Source organism: Brienomyrus brachyistius, chromosome 11, assembly GCF_023856365.1.
Source record: "Brienomyrus brachyistius isolate T26 chromosome 11, BBRACH_0.4, whole genome shotgun sequence".
Lineage (NCBI taxonomy): Eukaryota > Metazoa > Chordata > Actinopteri > Osteoglossiformes > Mormyridae > Brienomyrus > Brienomyrus brachyistius.
The window spans coordinates 1,462,951-1,482,679 of record NC_064543.1 but is presented as its reverse complement, the minus strand read 5'-3'; the positions used below and the strand labels follow the sequence as shown (position 1 = coordinate 1,482,679).

The following is a 19,729-nucleotide window of genomic DNA, read 5'->3' as shown; positions in this document are numbered from 1 at the left end:
ATTAACGAGCAACAGGTAGGAGGACCAGGAACAATGAAGAAGCAGCTCTTTGCACATGGTGGAAGTTCTAGAGATACAAGTCGATGACTTCAAAACAGCCGGTGGAAAAGCTGAAAAATTCTCAGTCAGATGAGTTTAGTGACAGTGACTGGGCATTCCGACATTGCCAGTCTTTCCAGTTCGGGGGAAGGATAATGTGTCGAGAAATACAGGGAACGATGCCCCCCACCCCCCTCAGAGGACGCCCACCTCCCCACATCAGCAGGGACCCTGCGACCAAAGCCGGGTCACGTGCTGAAAAGGATGATGCATGTTCCTACAAGATCTAAATGCTGTTCCATTAAGTTTTGGGTCACCACAATCAAGTCTTGTAATCTACAAAATCAATCCCATTTTCATTTGCTTAATGTACGTCAATTGATAGTGCATTACGCACCAAGGGCACTGGGGGGGTGTATTACTTAAGTATGGTTTCCTGGAAAATTTTTCCTTCAGACTGTCCAGCCAAATTGCTATTAATGGGCACTAACCCTTGACATTAAATGCAGACCTTATTTTCCCGGACTGGCTGCTAAGTGCCACAGTCACATGGCTTATGTACAGGTGCAGAACAATGGTAGCTAGAGAGCGGCCATGTTTCCAGGCATGCAGGACGAGTGAAAAGGAACGGAGACCCTAGCAACAGGCAGAGAACAGCTCCGGAGAGCAAAAACCCACCTTCAATTCCACTGATGCACTTGACTCGGTCGCGCACTTCCACGTTGTAGCCCTCGAAGGACATGAAGACCCCGTCAGGGTGGTAGGGCTCTCGTTGGGCGTAGACCTTGGAGTAGCTGTGGGAGAACTCAAAGCGATCGTAGCCGTCATATTGCACCACCTTTCCGTAAACCTCGAAGTACTTCTCCAGCCAGCCGAAGGGCAGGTAGACGTCGCTGCCCTCCCGTCGGCCCTTGATGGTGACGTCATCGTTGATCAGGCAGTCGATCTCCTCGTATTTGAGCCCACCCACAACGGGTGGGGGCTCTGGAGGCTGGGGCTGCTGGGGACTGCGGTCTCCCTTGGGGGTGCTGGCTGGCGGAGGCCTGGGCACCGCAGCAAGCGTGGTGTCACTGGAGCACTTGTTCCACAGCAGGACGGTGACCAAGGTGAATAGGGCACAGATCACAATCAGGGTCTTGTAGTTGACCCGAGCCGCCAGGCAACGCATGTTTATGGCAGACCTGAGGGCAAAGGGGGGTGGGGGAGGGCAAAGGTCACCTCATCTGGCCCCCTCAGGACATGCAGCATCACTCCAGAGAAGAGAAACAGTAACAAAAAGAGAAGATGCGACGACACACTGGAAGCTAAACTTCATTCAATCTTGCTTATCAGCAGAACAATGAGAAATCCAGCCAAACGGCACGAACAGCCCCCCAGCACAGAGGTGCAGCTGCCATGCCGCGTGATTAATGAACACCTGCAAATGAATTCTCACAAAACTAATGCATGTTAACTACAACGCGAGGAGTGCCGACACCCCTTCCCGCTGACAAGCCGGGTTATCCCCAACGCCCCAGCCTCCTCCGGGCTCCCACGCAGGAAGCGCATGCCGGCTCACATCAGAACATCTGTGGTTATGCCCCCTGCGCAGGTGGAGGTGTTGGGCCGGGCCGCAAATCGCAGGACATGACGCCGATAGACACGCCTGGCGGTCCAAGCAGTCGCGCTCACTGGCATTTAATCCGACGGCCGAAAAATCGATATGCACAGTGGGCAGAAGATCCCACCACGGCTAATTACAGCTCAGGGGGGCAGAAGGGACAGAGGCGCCCCCTCAGGAATAATATGGGGGAGGGGGGGTGGCCAAGTTAAAAATCACCTCCGAGTTCATCTGCAGTTTAAATCTGCCAAGTTTAAGGTCATTACTGAAAATAAAACACTGCATCAACAGGCAGTGCTGCCCGATTTATATAACAGCAGAATAGGAACAAACCCAGAAGCACATCATTCCTGCAAGGGAGGTAATTCCACTGACCACTTATAACGGGAAGTCTGCGAGGTGGCACTAGTTACTGCTACGGCACATCAGCACACACAGCACAAGGCCAGTGCGAGTCGCCAAAATGGCTAAACTATGACATTCTTCTGCCCCCAGTTCCACAGCAACCGTATGGCATCTATATTAAGTGCGTCTGCCACCTGTCAGACTGCTCCATATGGACCTGTGCACGGCCACCTGTCCCACTCACCTGGAAGGCAGCTGACCAAGTAAACACACACGAGTAGCAAGCGCCTCACGGGGAAGGTGCCTCGTCGGAAGATGCGACTCGGCCCAACAGGCAGAGGGATTCGGTCCCAAAGAGGGCCAGCACCTCAGGATTATGTCAGACGGCTAGTTAAATACCAACAGGAAACAGGCGCAATGACCGGACGCATAAGGGATGTTATATTATAGCCATACGGACGTCATTAGCCATAATGTGACATGTGACAAGAATTATTTCTTACTAAACAGACAAAAACAACGGCATGATGACAAACAGGACGGAGCTGAGACCACGGAGCTGAGACCACGGAGCTGAGACCACGGAGACCAGACCACGGAGACCAGACCACGGAGCTGAGACCACGGAGATGCCGCGTCTCTCAGTTTGTTATCGCTGTTGCTCATAGCAATAACAATAAAAGTCTGGGCCACATTTCATGTTGCCCGGTAAAATAAGGGGAATAGTGAAGATTTAATAGGAAATATTTTCTGCTGGTTTTAATTTAAGTCATGCTGCTTTGAGCGGCAGCTCGTCAGAAAACCTGGGAGCGCCAGCTGGCAGCATCGCTTCATGCCCGTTTGTTCGGAACGCGTCACGTGAAGCCACAGCCGGTGCTGGGGGGGGCTACGGCGGCCCGACACGGCGGCGGCCCCATCAGACAGCCACAGCACTGCGCACACACATTCGGGTCTCGGGTCGCCACCGGGGCTCCCTGGAGCGATCATGAATCCACAAGGGGAAAACGGAGCAAACCAAAGGCACAGTCAACAGCCAACCAGCGGACCAGCCATCTCCTCTGAAAACACACAATTTCATTCTCCATCTTTATTAGAAACTACATGAACTCAATGACATGCAATTAATGCAGCGATGGAATTATGCTGCTGCGTTAGCCCCCCACCCCCACTGCAGCACCGGGCAGAAACAGACCCGGGGCTGACCGACGACCCCCCCCCCCACATACGGCCTGCTGAGGGCCCCCCCTCTCCCAGGGAGATGGCAGTTTAAGCGTGCAGCCATGCCTGGAAGGATCCGCTGGTGGCAGAGAGGGTTATATAAAGGGCGGGGATGACAAAGGGGTCACGGCAGAACCTGGGTCCCGAAGCAGAGAGCTGCCCACCTTGGGGGGAGGGGGCTTGCTCTGGCACATCCCAATATCTTGAAATATTGCTTCATAAAAGGAGCATCATGGGTATCAGAGTGTGAGAGGAGACAAATAATGGTGGAGAAGAGCCTCCTGACGACGCACACAGGCTGCGAGTCACCACATGCTGAAAGACACGCTGCCTGCCTCATCTGGGCGGACTATAAATAATTGGATCTTTTTAGACATGGCTACTGCAGCCAAGACGACGCTCCACAGGCTGGTCACCCATGCTGCAGACACAGAGGAGCTACGGCCAGGTAACAGTAGCCAGTCATTGCTAGAGATACTGACAATAATGGCTACGGCACAGGCTGGGGGGAGAATCATTAGCAAAGCCAAGCGGGCTGAGCGAGCATATTTATGCCAGACAGGAAAACAGAGACCTGCATTCCAGCTGAAATCCTGCTTCAGACAGCAAAGGGTGTGCAGTTGAAGGGGGTTAAGCAGCTTCCCCGGGGGGGGGGGGTTTCTCACCGTGCAGGAGGACAGGCCCAGTACCAGTCAGTCGGCAAGCCCACGCTCCTCTTGCCCCACTGCAGACTACAGGCCGCCCAGCAGGATATGCTCAGTGCCCACCCCCCTGCTGGACCCCACACCTCCCCCACAGCGACCAGTTAGCACAGGTCAGGTCACTCAGCAGGTGGGGGTGATGGAGACACCTGTGGGGCTGCTTCTTAGCCAATGACTGGGGGGGCTTTTTCTGCTCCCAGGAAACAATCAGAGCCCACAGCGAGCATCCTCACCAACCTCACTCGCTGTGCTCTGAGCCCTGGGTCAACCTTTCTCACGAGCACAAGAGGAAATAGCTGGAAGTAAGAGGATTCAGAGCGAGAGAGACACAGAAAGGGGGGGGGGGGACCCAGTGGGAGATGGAGAGAGCGAGAGCAAGAGAGATAGAGAGACAGAACAAGTGAGAGATGGAGAGAAAGAGAGCGAGAGAGAGCGAGAGCAAGAGAGAGAGCGAGAGAGCGAGAGAGCGAGAGAGCGAGAGAGAGCGAGAGAGAGCGAGAGAGAGCGAGAGAGAGCGAGAGAGAGCGAGAGCGAGCGAGAGCGAGAGAGAGCGAGAGAGCGAGAGAGCGAGAGAGAGAGAGAGAGAGAGCGAGAGAGAGAGAGAGAGAGAGCGAGAGAGAGAGAGCGAGAGCGAGAGAGAGAGAGAGCGAGAGAGAGAGAGCGAGAGAGCGAGAGCGAGAGAGCGAGAGCGAGAGAGCGAGAGCGAGAGAGCGAGAGCGAGAGAGCGAGAGCGAGAGAGAAGCTTTAGGGGTCTTTATAGTTACTTATAGTGTGGTCCTTGGTTTCACTTTGTTAAAATAGGATAGGAAAACATCAGCCACCAGGACAGCTACCTGGATACTGACCCTAGATTTCTGAACTGGGAGGACACAGCACACCAGTACGTAAGGAGAGGTACGTAAGGAGGGGTACCCGACACAGCAGCTGCACAGCTTCACAGCGAGGCAACCCTGACAGAGCTTGACAGTGTACTCGGGGGAGAAGAGGTGCCACTCTGAGTGCGCTCTGCTGAAGCGTTTTGGCTTGACAGGTTTTTGCGGAATTCAAATGTGAAACAAAGTACTCAAGCTTGTAATTTACACATAACCAAAAATCAGGTTTCACCTGATCAAGATTAAAGCAAAAGTGCTGAACTTCAAGACTTTGCTGAAATGGAACACGTCAAAAAACAATTAAATCTCTTCCCACGGCCGTCTGGGGGGGAGGAGGGGGGTGCATGTGGTGTTTCAGACACGCAGAACAGCATGGATCAGACAGCCGGCACAATCCGGAAAGTGGGCCAGTCAGGCTGCAGCAGGAAGCAGCTCTTCCTCCTTCTGCTGCCTCTCAAAGATTTATTTAAGCAGACAAAACAGGTAAATAAAGCAGGGCGCAGGCAGTAGGAGGAGGTCTGCTGTTAGGGGTGGGGGGGGCGCTAAAAGCAGGCGGCCCTATGCGGGGAGGGGGTTTGAGAAGTGCAGGAGAGACATCTTTCCCTCTCTCTCCCTGGCATCCACACTTCCTTGGTCTGCTGCTCCTATTGCTTGTCTGCTCCATTTACAGACCCCCCCCCCCCCCCCCCCAATACCTCACCCCCCCCCCCGCATCAGACTGCCCATCAGCACCCTGCCCTGCACAGATGGATGCTGCACTGAATGACCCACCGCATGAGACGTGGCGCTAAATGGAGTAAACGTAATTTTCCACGGAATGTGTGTGGAGATGGCAGATGCCAGCAGGGGGCGATGAAAGCTACAGAAACAGGCGGGAATAAAGGGTCATCAGCGTGAACGTGAAGGGCGGAGCCACAGAGGTCAGAGAAGGGCTCCAAGAGAACAGGGAGGGAGGCCCAGGGAGGCCTGGCGCCACAGAAGGTTCCAGAGAACGAGGATCAAAAGCCGACATCAGCTCAAATATTAGAACAGAGCATGGCGATATAGGAGGCAGCCACTTAACTTTGTCATTCATTACCATTACCTTAGCTGACGCTCCTACCCCTGCAATGCACAGTCTTGTGCATTTATTCAGCTGGCTAATCCGTTCACAGCCTTACAGGTGAAACACTGTTAAGAGTAAATCAGTCCGGGAACTGAACTGGCAACGTCCCGGTTAAAAGGTGCGTGTGCTGAGGCACCATGTGACCTGATGATGTGGCGCGAATGGCACACAGTGCCTCCGGCAAAATCCCGAGCAGACGCTGGGATGGCCCACTAGGTGGCGCTAGGGGAGCAGGCCGGCTTTGAAGGGGGTGCAACTGCTGGAGTCATGCCTTCAGTGAGAGAATGAAAGGAGGGAAAGGGATGAGCATCAATAGGCAGGAGGAAGCATCGCCCGACCACGTCCACGGAGCTCCTTCTCAGCAGCTGAGGAGAGGGCTGCACCTCCCTTTAATCCTCGAGTCTGGCATCTCATCTACGCACAAGACCAACGCAGGCGCTGCGGCAATTTGGATTAAGCGCCTCCCCCCTAAATGGACCTTAACCAGGCTAATGATATGCCAGGCAGCAGCAGGCCTAAGGGGCACTATGGCACACGGCGCCCCCTCCTCACACAACAGGAGGAGAGGGTGAGCCTCCTGCGAGGCATCAGGAACCCCACCCACGGCCGGCAGCGTCCTCTACCGAAAAGCTTTGGCGGGGGGGGGGGCGCGGTATTAAAGAGGGACGTAATCTATACCTGAGCTCAGGGAGCAACCCCGCAGCGCTAAGGAGGGGGTCATTACCAAAAATGGCCTCGATATTAAACACCTCCCAAGACATTACAACCAATAGAAGGCTAGCACAAAAAACTGCAATAATAAGCCATTTGATTTGTGTTATCGCCCTCCAGCAGACGTCACACGCACATTAATACCGCGAGGAGGCTAAAAGCACGCTGCGCTAATCTGTTTTGGTTTGTTTATTTTTTAAGGTTCATTTTTCTGCAAAGTTTTCTTCTGAACGCTGAGCTCACCAGACACTCACCCAGATCCATTCAACAGTGGAACTCTGACAGGAAGCTCATCGTAGCCAATCAGAAGTCACCCGACCTCTTCCCTCTATAGGTCACTTCATACCTGCAAGAGAAGAGGGGAGGGGTACATCATGAGAACTGGGGGAGAGAACATTACCTGTCCCACCCCCACCAGATCCATCGTTGTATATGACTGGCAGCCTACTACATTCTGCTTTAACACCAGCATCACTGCCACCTTCCCCAGTAATTAATGCTCAGAGTTTCACAAGTTTCACACAGAAACTCAGACACAAAGGCTGACATTTGAAGCTGGTATTTCGAACTTTTATTTGCTATAATGATACATCTGTTAATAAATATTCTATGTGCGCATTTCCCTAACCTTTCACGCCTCCCAGTAGGATCTCCATCCTTGAGATCTACTGTGACAGATTTGGGGAACAAGCTCTGCAACTAGTGGTCGACACTGCAAAGGTCTGGGCAGACAGGAGTGAGACGAGGGATTCTACTTTGTCAACAGGTGGTAAAGAGGTCCTGCCGGGCATATTCACACACACGTGTGCGTGAGTGCGTTCGTGCACGTGTGTGTGTGTGTGTAACAGAGACTGTGCACGCGTAAACATGACCATCAGACGTGGCATCCAGTAGTGTGTGTGTGTGTGTGTGTGTGTGTGTGTGTGTGTGTGTGTGTGTGTGTGTATGTAACAGAGACTGTGCATGCGTAAACATGACCATCAGACGTGGCATCCAGTAGTGTGTGTGTGTGTGTGTGTGTGTGTGTGTGTAACAGAGACTGTGCATGCGTAAACCTGGCCATCAGACGTGGCATCCAGTAGTGTGTGTGTGTGTGTGTGTGTGTGTGTGTGTGTGTGTGTGTAACAGAGACTATGCATGCGTAAACCTGGCCATCAGACGTGGCATCCAGTAGTGTGTGTGTGTGTGTGTGTGTGTGTGTGTGTGTATAACAGAGACTGTGCATGCGTAAACATGACCATCAGACGTGGCATCCAGTAGTGTGTGTGTGTGTGTGTGTGTGTGTGTGTGTGTGTGTGTAACAGAGACTGTGCATGCGTAAACCTGGCCATCAGACGTGGCATCCAGTAGTGTGTGTGTGTGTGTGTGTGTGTGTGTGTGTGTGTGTGTGTGTGTGTGTGTGTGTGTGTGTGTGTGTGTGTGTGTGCAACAGCGCGTAAACCTGGCCATCAGACGCGGCATCCAGTAGTGTGTGTGTGTGTGTGTGTGCGTGTGTGTAACAGAGACTATGCACGCGTAAACCTGGCCATCAGACGCGGCATCCAGTAGTGTGGGTGGCACAGATGATCTAGGGCTGTTGCTAGGAGACACAGGGAATTTCCCTCCCGAATGCAGCTCCCGCACGCTTCAGCGTCGTCGCGTCCCACCCCAACGGCAAACAAACCACATAAAGAGCAGCCTCCTCTCGTGACAGACCCTAAAACCAGGTGCTTTGTCACCACTGCTGTCGGCTTATTTTGATGCTTTAAAGATCACAGTGGCTGCAGTCTTCTATCATGAATGCGTGCTACCGGAAATGCGGCACTAGAAATGTGCCACGGGCCGTGATGACTGGCATCATAAGGGCTCTCAGTCCATCCAAAACCACATGCGTCTTCAACTTCTGCCTATAAGGGCAGTTTTCCTCTGCACCAAGTACAGTACTTCGGTACTTTCCCTTTTCCACTGATTTCCAGTCGAGTACCAGTACTATAAAAATTCCAGTGCCTATAGTGCCAAACCAGCTGGGGCACTGGTTTGGTACTCGGGGCTGGGAAACGCTTTCTTTGCCGATTGGTTATGCAAATAGCCTGCCTCAAACACAGTAAAAACTGTTTTTCGAAATGAGAAAATGATACAAAGTAAAAAAAAAATAAAAAAATTATACAAATACGGTGGGGGTCGTAAGAACATACAGCAAAAAAATATCCGGATGGCATAGCAAGAAATAAAAACGTATTTTGTTGAATATGCTAATAGGGCAGGCATATAGCATGCGGTCCTAGCAGTGTGATTTTGTGGTAATAAATATTTGGGCATTTATAAAATAAACCAAAAAAAAAAACAGTTCCTAAATTTCTCAAACCTGTCAGCGATTTAAACTGCAAGAATGAAAATGATTATGATGTCTCGGAGACATGCGGAGCGAGAAATTGCACCTAGGATATTTTTACAAAACATTCCTACTAGTCCAAAAAAAAAAGCTAATACAACCGAGAAGAATGACGCAGAAGCGCAACGCTAATCAGCAACAGAGCATCACGTACTGCACTTAAACCGCCGTAATTAAGGGTTACAGAGGCGACAACCCAAGGGCCTGAACAGAACTCCACCCATCAAATTTATGATGCGAGCACAGAATTTGAATTATATACATTATTTAGTAGGACATTTGATCCTACAGTAAGCCATCATTTATTTTTATTCGTTTAATTTAACTTACAATTCCGTCTAACACAGAATTTCATACAAACAGCGCCGTTATAATACGAAGTACATGACTTTATGCAACTGTGACTACGCACTGTGTAAAACTGCTACAACACCCTTCAGAGGGAGTGTAACACTCTCCCAGGGGGCGTGGCTACAGATCGCCTGCTTGGCCATGGCTTCCCCACCCACATAATACACCTAAGCGTCCAGTATACCAGTACATTCAAAATGAGACACAGGATGACACAATATCATTTATATCAATATTCTTTTATTTTGCGTTAAAATTAGGGTTAATTTTTTATATATATCCTTCCTGGTTGTAAACAATGTGAGAGCTATGTTATGATGTTGCACAGACTCCCAGAATTCACAGCTAAAATCAAACCGTTCAGTCAGCGTCTCACGGCCAGCAATGGATGGAGCCGGACCTTATGGTTTGTGGTTCCATCCCTTATAGGCTCTCTCTTAGGGGGAGGTGGGTTATGACATTTATCTGTGAAATAATTACTAGGACAATACGGCAACATTTCAATAAGATTGAGAAACTCTTTTATTGGCCCAATAAAGATTAAGGATATTGAACTTTTGTGCAACACAGATTTTAGTCTGTTGTGCACAAATCCTGATCATTCTGCCTTTAAGAAAGCTAACATGACAACATCTAGCTCTTTTGGCTGGTTCTCACCGTTCACGTAAAGGACAGTGGAGTGTATTTGGGTCTGGACGTGAAATCCGGGTGCAACAATAAAAACAAGGGCCCTCAAAACAGCTCTGTTCCCTTCTTTTGCACCCAAGAGCCATTCAGAAGATTTGGATTGTTCATGAACATCACACCACTACTCACAGGGTGGCTGATAAAGGTGAAGAATAACTGCTACTTGTTTTGTTTCATTTTAAAACACTGCTGAACGGCTCACAGGTTAAAAATATCGAAGCAATATCAGTTTCGTTAAAGGGGCTGGTTTGCAGGTACAGTTGTAAGACACTGCCTTTCATTTTCCCAAATATTTCAACAGCTTCTAAAAGGGATGTTTAAAAAAAATTATAAAATAAAAAAAAGACTAAACTAGTTCATTTGCAAAACTGATGAAGCTGTCACTTTATCAATCAACTATTGCATTTAACATTAAGAGCTAAATAAAACTGCTGTCTCTCACATACGGATGGCATGACACACATACAGATAATGGCACAATATTATACTTTGTGTTTACTTGTGTTGTCACAAGGTGATTACGGTCGACATTTTAATCTGGGCTCATTCCATGTAGAAACAGACCTTAATGCATTAACTGGCATTTTTAAAAAGTGCCCCCATAATTCTGTGAATGAATAGTGATCATTCTTAAAGGTAAAGCAGCACGGGGAAAAGTATTCTTTTAATTTCCGAAACAGAATATCACGTAGACTGCATTTACAGGCAGATTTAATTTTGCGATGTTTCATCGGAAGAGGCATCTGCTGCCACATCTGCAGGTGGCTTGATTTTTACTTTATTACTGCCAAAATACACTTTAATGCTGACATTATTCATTGGAGCTTATCACAGTTAGTAAACATAATTAATGGAATAATACTGCAAACAGAAAAGGCCAACATAATATTTTTCATATATTTAGCAGTTTACAGGATCCTTCTGGCTTTCAGAAACAGGTTACTAAATGGAGAATCCCAAACAAAGTCAGGAACAAAGCATTTTCTCGGGAACCAAACTTGCGCTGCCAGACTCAGAGGCTGCACACACGCGTGCAAGAGAGAGGCGGGTGTTCACTGCCTGCAAGTTTAAAAACAGCCATCTTGTGACATTTCGTGATAAAGATGGATTTCCTTACTGTTCACTGCAGACACCCTGAAATCCGTGATTCTGTTCTTTCCCACTAAACAAGACGCAAAGATTTTCATTACATGTTAGTACCATTCGCCCTTTGTCCTCATTAACAGTGACTAAGGCCATGGCACACATTTAACAACAAGGAGCTTAAAGAAATCATTTTCCTACTGCCATCAGGCTCTTTTGCTTACAGGACAATTAAAACGCCTCACTATAACCACACAGCCCACTGTGGGAGGCCAATCCAATGACAGACAGGCTGTAAAATGTCACTTAAATTTGTAAGAGGTTTTTAAAAATGCAATATTTAATTAGGCTTAACGTTTCCTGAGGCAAATTTTGATTTATGGCTGTTCCTGAGAGAGCAACTTGTCAGCGCGAAACTTTGCAAAATAAAAATGATCGCTATAATGGTTTTTGAACGGACCTAAACCATATTTCACATCAATGGCTATCGATTTCCAAGCCCTGGACTGGCGATTACAGACACGGGGAAAAACAAACACGTTATCGTAACTGAGGCCACGACAAACCCGCAAGTCATAAGCTGTTTGCACTGCGGACTGGGACCAATAATCTGTCAGGAGAGACGCAAATGGGGTGGGGGTGGGTCGTTAATCTACACCGTGGAATGTTCTGGCTGTTACGTTAAGGGCCGTGTCACCCCCCCCTTACATTAAGGGGAGGGTAACACAGAGTCTCCGTAAAAGAACAGGGCCATCGAAGGTGTTACACTTCTGATGTCGCTTTTCAGGCAACAAGCAAAATGACAGCCTGGGTTCTCATGTGGTGGGCGATAAGACAAGATATAGGGCCTATTCACAATAAGAAAGGATGAAGCGTTACATCCCTGCGATGCCATCGCCCACTGAGAGCTGCCCTGCTCCACACAGGAGGCGGCATCGCTGCCCGCTTCAGAGTGACCTGAAAAGCTGTCCAGCAGAAAACAGCACAGCGGCACCAAGAAATCGGCCGAGTGGAAAGGAAACCAGGTCTACTTTTCAGGAGGCCACTAACGAAGAGAGCAGGTGCGCACGCACAGAACCACAGGCACAGAACCACAGGCACAGAACCACAGGCACAGAAGTGCCAGCAACACGCAGGTTAAGGGGACAGACCTAAACACTGCTGATTCAAGCTCCTGAGAAGTTCTGCTGTTAGACCCTGAGCCACTGCGACCAAAAAAAAAAAAAGCAGCTACGAGTAATGTTGCTTCAGATAACAGCAATATTTACCACCACCACTACTACTCAGAGTAAACGCATAGACAGCTAAACGTCCTACAGCCCTGCCACTCTCACCAAAACACGACTATGCAGCCTGAATGTGTGAAAAAGCGAAAGAGTCACAGCTGTATTCGGCAACTGGGAGATGGGCACGACACCGGGGAAGCCTAAGCCGCTCCCGGGGCCACTCTGGGGGGCCCCTCCCATCACCGCGGGGTCTTCATGCCAAAAGGGCAGCACGGCATTCCGCTTAAAGCCTCGAAACTCCACTGCCACCCCACTTAAAACAGCTTTAACTCACATGGCTGCTTTTACAGCCCCCACTGCAGCCAGTGAGGATGTGAAACTCTTCCCATTTAGCAGGTCTAACTACTCGTTGTAAGCCAAGCATTTAACTCAGTGGTGGGGGGTGGGGGTTTCACACTGTACTAAACCAGTCTCCGGACTCCCTGGGGAGGCTGGCAGGTTTCTAGGCTAAGCTAGGGAGGAGCCACACAGGGAACACGGCAGCGGCTGGGGGGAACAGAGGGAGGGCATCCCAGAGAGCAGCAGCCCGCTAGGCAGCCGGCAGTGTCAAAGCCACAGGGCAGAGCCAAAACGCTCAGCAGCCCTGCCATCGTGGCTCAGGCCGCCCCACAACAGCACTGAGGCCGAACACAGCTGTGCTACACCCTGCATCCAGGTCACATTCCTGCGCCAGTGCCATCTGTTCACAGGAGGGGTCAGGCATGCCAGCCGGTCCTGTCGCAGGCGGAGAGGCCACAGCCACAATATGGCAAGACAAAAGGACCAGCCCCGGTCTCCCATGATGGGCAAAGCAGTAGCCCACCCAGCGGGCTGTGGATCGGTGCCTCTCTGCCAGCCGTCTTAGACAGCTGTGTGTGTCCCACTGCCACCCAGTCCTCTGTAGCAGGGTTTCACAGAGAGAAATGCGAGACAAGGCTTCAATGGTATCAAGCCAGACCTCAGCTGCAAACCCAGAGCACTCAGGGCCACAAGCATGCAGAGGCCTGAAAACTCATATTTATACCTCACACCTGCTACATGGGACAGAGACAGAGAGCGAGACATAGGAGGGGAGACAAAGAGAGAGAGTGTGTGGGAGAATCAGAGAGCGACAGAGAGAGAGAGAGAGACAGAGCAAGAGAGAGAGAGACAGAAAGAGTGAGAGAGAGGGAAGAGACAGGAGGGGAGAGAGAGAGAATGGGAGAAACAGAGAGGGGGAGAGAGAGAGAAACAGAGAGGGGGGAGAGAGGGAGCAGGGGGGGAGAGGGAGAGAGAGAGAGAGACAGAGAGAGACAGAGTGAGGGAGGGAGCAGAGGGGCGAGAGAGAGAGAGAGAGAGAGAGAGAGAGACAGAGAGAGTCCTTGCTTGAGAGTCTCCGTTGGACCTGCGGGAGACAGATCAGGTCTCTGTGCAGAGAGACTAATATGGAAAGCAGTGTGGGAAAGCCTCTGGAAGCAGCAGCTACAGCTCCACTTCACCAAGAAGCCCCCCCCCAGCCTACACAGACCCACAGGAGCCGTGTGGCCCGGGGCTCTGCTGCAGCGTTCGCATGCAGACTGAAGCTGGGGGAGGGATCGCAGGCGTTCCTTTGGGCACTCAGGTTAAATGCAGCCTTTTTACAGCATAATTATCATCACCTGCCTCGAGAGCCTTTACACGAACCCCACCACGCTTACCACCCCCTTCACCGAGCCTGGGAGTGCCACACATCACAGCTACTGCTGTTAAACAATAATCCATTCTGAATTATTTAGAGGAATTTCATTATGGTCAGTGAGAATCTCTGCCGGTACTTTGAACCTCCAGTCCACCCTGTTTTGTGGTCCTCGCTAAACCTGGAAATGGACATAGACATTTGCTGGGCCAATGTGGTGTTTGGGGCGAATATTTCTTCTGAAAATGTCAGCGTCTTGTTTGTCTATGAGACATTTGAATTTTGATACCTGAACAGCTTGGACAACCAGGTCCTATTTGTATCAGTTAGCAGAACTGCTGACAGCAGCGGCCAGAGAAAATCAGCACTGTCGCACTTTACATTTAAAGGACTTAAATGTATCACCGTGTTTTTAACACAACATCCCTCAAGGCCCGTTTTGTGCACCGGGCACCTACTGTGACCTCAGCGAACCGTAAAACTGAGTCTGGAAACATGGGGGCTCAAACCGGCATCTTCTCTCTGCAGGCACGCCCCCCCCACCCATCCTGCTAAGGAAACAAATCAAAACAGTGGGGCGAGGCGGTGTAGAGGAACGTTATCGCCGCGAGGCAGGACCAGGACGACCGGCGCCACTCAGAGAGATGGGAGAACACCGGGCAACATTAATACGCGTCGGCAGAAACAAGACTACACCCGCCTCTTTGGCGCTGATTTGAATCCGACATGAAATGTTTCAAATTAAAGCACTGATTAAATAGAGAAAATGAACGTCAGAAGCAGTGCTTCAAAAGCTGCCCTGCTTCAAAAGCTGCCCACTGCACATCCCTCCCCTCCGACCGAAAGACTTATAATCCAGAGGACAGTCTGTGTAACGAATACAGCCAAGGGACAGTGAACTAAAAGAAAGTCAGAGGAACGTTCAGCTGTGGCTGAGCTGTAGGTAAACATTAGGGAAACCACACAGATCAACACAGAGTGCTCTGAACTTCACACCGGCTAAGATAACGCAAGAGAGACACCACGCTCCCAGCAAGGAGGATCACGCAATATAGCCACGCCTGATCAGCGGGGGACGAAAGAGAGAGATTGGATTCAGGACGCCTTGGCTTGGGACTCATACCAGTAAATCATCTCCGAAAGCCAACCTGTGTGCCATCGCTCCCAGCCAATTCCAAACACAAACCATCGCTATGTTTGGAGCAGCAGAGCAACACAATTGATAAATACTTTATGAGTTTAGCGAGATACCGAAGATAATTAGGACGTTCTCACAAGCAAACAAATATTGCGAACAAACAAACAAGCAGCAAACCCACTTGAGTGCTCTTATGGGCATCATGACGTTTACCATCATCCACTGTAATAGAGTCTTTGATGGGCTTGTTTTTGTTCATTCGCTTTAGCTGCACTCTCCTTTCACACCCCCTGCAAGAGCCCATTAGCGTGGGACACATTCTGCTCTTAATGAAAGTGCCCTGGGGAAGGGCAGCCCGGCCTTCCTGGGCAGGATGGCACAGCCCTCAGGGCTGGTTGGTTCTCACCGCCTCGCACCCGCCTCGCCAGGCCTCCGGTATCCATGTGTGCGAACAATCTGCTCGCTGGATGCTCCATTTAAGGGACAAAAGGGCCTTTTAATCGTCGGCATCAGACATTCAGAGACGCGTCGCGGCTGTCAAGGGCTCTCAGGAATATAGTTAGTAAATCTGGAAGGTCCTCTTGGTGGCTTAGCATACATTTGGGGATGACCCCCCCCCCCCCCCCCCACAGACTGCCACGGTTATCCCCCTTACGGGATTAGGCAGCTCTGCCGGCCTGCGCAGAAGAGGAGGTGGTCCATGCCTGCCCAGAGGAGGAGGAAAAAAAAAGAGGAGAAAGAGGAGGCCCACTCCTGCCCAGAGGAGGAGGGAAAAAGAGGAAGAGGAGGTACCTGGCTGCCTGCCAATGCAGAGAAGGAGGCGGCGGCCCACACCTGCCTGGAGGAGGAGGAAAGGGAGGAGGTCCCTGGCTATCTGTCCATGCAGAGGAGGAGGAGGCGGCCCATGTCTGCCAGGAGAAGGAGGCTCATACCCACCTGCCAGCCCGCCCGCCTATCTAAAGGAGGATGAGGAGCCTGCCCACTTGGAGGAGAAGGAGGCCCCCAGCTGTCCTCCCGCCTGCCAGCAGGATTAGATTGTGAGCCGCTTGAGGTGAAGTGGCTCTCCTTCGCCCTGCCAGCAAGGCGCTGAGGGGCTCTCCTCGGAGGCAGTGAAACCAAGCCAGACACCGTCAGATTACGACCTCATCTCTGGCACCTCGTCTCTCCCCCCCCTCACCCTGCACGGTCTAAAATATTTAAATGGCTGCATGTGAGATCAAAAGGATTTTCGGGAGAGAGTTTCAAAAAGCAGACGGACGTGGCCCGCTCTCCAAGGCGGCTCTTATAACAAAGGCAGAGCACAATGCCAGCGCATAATGCTTTCCTAAGAGAAGGGGAAAAACTCCAGGCACCAGGCATTTAAATAAGGAAGTCCCTAATCACAGCAGCTAAATATCCTTTCATATGGAGAGGCGGGTCCCCGCACCAAACAATGGCGCATGCAAAGGTGATGGAGTATGCTGGGGTGGCAAAGAAAAGGTTCAGAGAAGCTTAACAAAGCAACGGGGCGCAAACTGATACATTACACAGCAATAAACTCAGTCAGAGGAGCTCATCTGAGACTCCAACCGCAACTCCATTCCTTGAAGGACGGAGTGCATGCACACACACACAATAGAGGGAGACTTAAGAGAAAGGAGTGATAAATATTTTTAAAGAAATATTCACAGATTTGGGGCTGTCAGCTGGCAGAGGGCAAAACTGAGAACATCGTACACGCAAATTAACACTGAAGACCGTATTTCCACCACAAGAAAACGCAGAGACTCGTCATCTGCAAGTCAGAGAGAGGCAAAATCAGAAGAGAAGCAAGTCAGGAGAGCTCAAGACTGTTCCAGAAAAGAAGGAAGAAAAAAAAGAAAAAGAGACAAGCCCAAGACAGATGCCTCGCCCCCGAAAGACAGAAGGCGCTTCAGAGAGCGAGTTTGGGGGGGGGGGGGGGGGGGTAGAAGAACCTACACCAGCTTTAACAAGATCTTAATGAAAATGTCATCAAGGGAATCTTTGGCATCATTTACGACAGGAAAGTAGAAAAACTCACATCAGGGAGACTGGAGCGAGTGATCACTTCTGATCACTAGTGACGCCCTCATTACAGCAGGAACGACATAGTTTTCCAGTAGAGCATGACAAGCATGAGTGGCTACAGCAAGACTGACGAAGGTAGTCGAGGCCAAGAAATAAACACAAACCGGAGAATCCTTTCTGCGGCCCTTAAGTCTTCCGTGCTTCTTGAAAGAACATTCACAAACGCACCAACATTTCAGCTTCACCAAACGTGTTTTTTTATGCACACCGGCTTTCAGGAGCAGCCCGAGCCGTCTGCAGCTTTTCCCGTAATTTACGGTCACATCTCAGGCTCTCAACACATCAAATGCCATGTTCAAACAGCAGGGAAAAAAATGGGAGTGTAACTGCTTTTTAAAGTGCGTTCTTTAAAACCCGAGACGTCTCCGGGGAATGTTCTTCGCTTTTAAGAGGCCATTAAGTGAAAGATCCAAAGCGCTGCAAACACCGGCATCGCCGGAGAGGCTGACGCTCGACACGTTTCACCGGAGCAGCTCCGAAATGGCTGACAGCAAGCAGAGCGCTTCAAGGCTGACAGAGGTCGTACAAGGTCGCGAATGCCCAGAGACAGACAGCCATTAGGGCAACGGACCATCTCACATTATAGAAATTACACTGACTGCTTAATCGGGTCACCTGGGAGGCAAAAAAATATATATATAGAAAGCAAAACAAGAGGGGGATTAAATAAGAAGGGGAGCAAATATAATCCACGCAGAAATATTGGCACAAGTTTGTCAACTAACACCGACTGTTGATTTTAAGCTAGAAGCATGCTGTGAAAACAACATACGGCGATGCTCACAGGCGACGTGCAAGCATCAGGAATAGCAAACGTACGACACCTACACACACTGCGATAGGCGCCACAACGGCATGCGAGACTCCCCACATCAGAGCAGCTTGAAAAGCAATAACATGCCTCAACTGGAGAAGAGAAAACTGTTGACCAATCAGGGGTTCATACGTACTGCCCTAAAATCGAATACCAGATAAAGAAAATTTTTTAAAAAGAGCGTGTTAATTGGACGGACCCAATGTGCTCATGCAGCTAGCCTGAGCATCACCGAGGTGATTAAACACCACCCCTCCACTCACACAAACTACATCCCTAGTTTCTGAATGCAACAGCATAGATTTCTTATTAAAAATAAACCGTAATAAACCCAACCGGATTATTTGGAATATACATGTAACTACCTCTGCCCGCGAGTCTCAGTCCAATAACTCCTAAGGAGCCTTTAATTTGCAGGCAGCCAAGGTGTTTTATCTGAACAGATCGGCAACGGGCACATTCCTGCCCTTTATGCTGCGTTTTAGCCCAGAGGGAGCTGGTTTCATAACGGAGCTGTTTAGAGGGCGAGCATTTGGAAATCACACAAAGCCCATAAAGGTAACGTCTGCCTGCTTGGAGGAAGAAGCTGGCCGATTTGACAGGAAGGCAACCGCCGGTTACAACAAGGTCATCTGAGAACGGCAGAGTTTATAAACAAGCATGCGACTGATCAAGAATTCAGACAGGTTCAGCCCTGGGATAAAAGTTATGAAATCTGTATGGTAGAGATCACAACATAAACTGCACTAGTTTGTAAAATGGAAGGGAAGGTTATCATCATCACAGACAAAACGCTAAGTATAAACTAAAATAAAGGGAAAACCAAAACGACACCTGCCTGATACGAATACCTTTTAGTAAAAACCCTTAATAAAATACTATTCTTCATTTATTGATTACTATGAACAAAAGCATACTTCTGCCTTTTTGGGGTGGTAAATAAAGAATGTTTTGAACTCGGCATCTTCGTTCACGGTAACAAATCGGGAGTGTGTGGCGTATCCATGTTAAGTTACTCTTCAGTGCATAAGTACCACGGACCTGTGTGCTGCCTGGCAGCCGAGCCCAGTGGGCACGACAGCAGGGCACCTGCTCTCAGCACGTCGATTCAAGTGTAAAAAGACACCCCTGCTGACCCCAAGGTCCATAGTCAGTGCCCAACCCCCCACCCCCCAACATGAAGCGACAAAGTGGCCACACAACAAAGAAGAGGCAGGAGAGGAGAGCACCCATCCCAGCTCCGTCAAAGCTAAACCATACTGGAGATGCAGCCAGTACTGGGGATGAGGAAAAGAGCCCGATACCAGTTGGACAGTTTTCAAAAACAAACAGACACACAAACAAACCAACCAAGGAGGAAAACTAGGTCTTTCAGGGCCAAACGTCTGAAAGACTCACCCAGAGTGTGCATCACTGTACAAGAACATGAGAAACGAAACCCAGCAGCCATTAATAAAACTTTCAATAAACATACCTCAAAAACAACAAAAGTCTCCAGACAAAGCCGGACAGGCAGGAATACACCGAGCCTACAAACAGGCAGACTTGCAAGAACCAGCCAGACATGCTGGAGGAGGGCAACTTAATACACACAGACAGCAATCCTACTCCATCTCCTTTAACCAAGAATAATGGTGGGTGAAGGGAAAAAAATACCGGCTGAGCTGTATAAGACTTTAAACCGTAA

At 49.9% G+C, this 19,729-nt stretch overlaps 1 protein-coding gene across 4 annotated transcripts in view; it reads right to left on the bottom strand.

Annotated features, from left to right (window-relative positions):
• Positions 1–19,729, bottom strand: part of LOC125751881 (D-glucuronyl C5-epimerase B) — a 40,358-nt gene that overhangs the window by 11,735 nt on the left and 8,894 nt on the right. For all 4 annotated transcript variants that reach the window (XR_007400804.1, XM_049031281.1, XM_049031279.1 and 1 more), the window contains exons 2-3: positions 6,846–6,937; positions 718–1,220 (exon numbers count right to left, since the gene is read on the bottom strand). Coding sequence is in view for 3 of the 4 variants with exons in the window: in XM_049031281.1 (XP_048887238.1) it covers positions 718–1,207 (490 nt within the window). In the remaining variant the exon portion in view is untranslated. The remainder of the gene's footprint in view (positions 1–717; positions 1,221–6,845; positions 6,938–19,729) is intronic.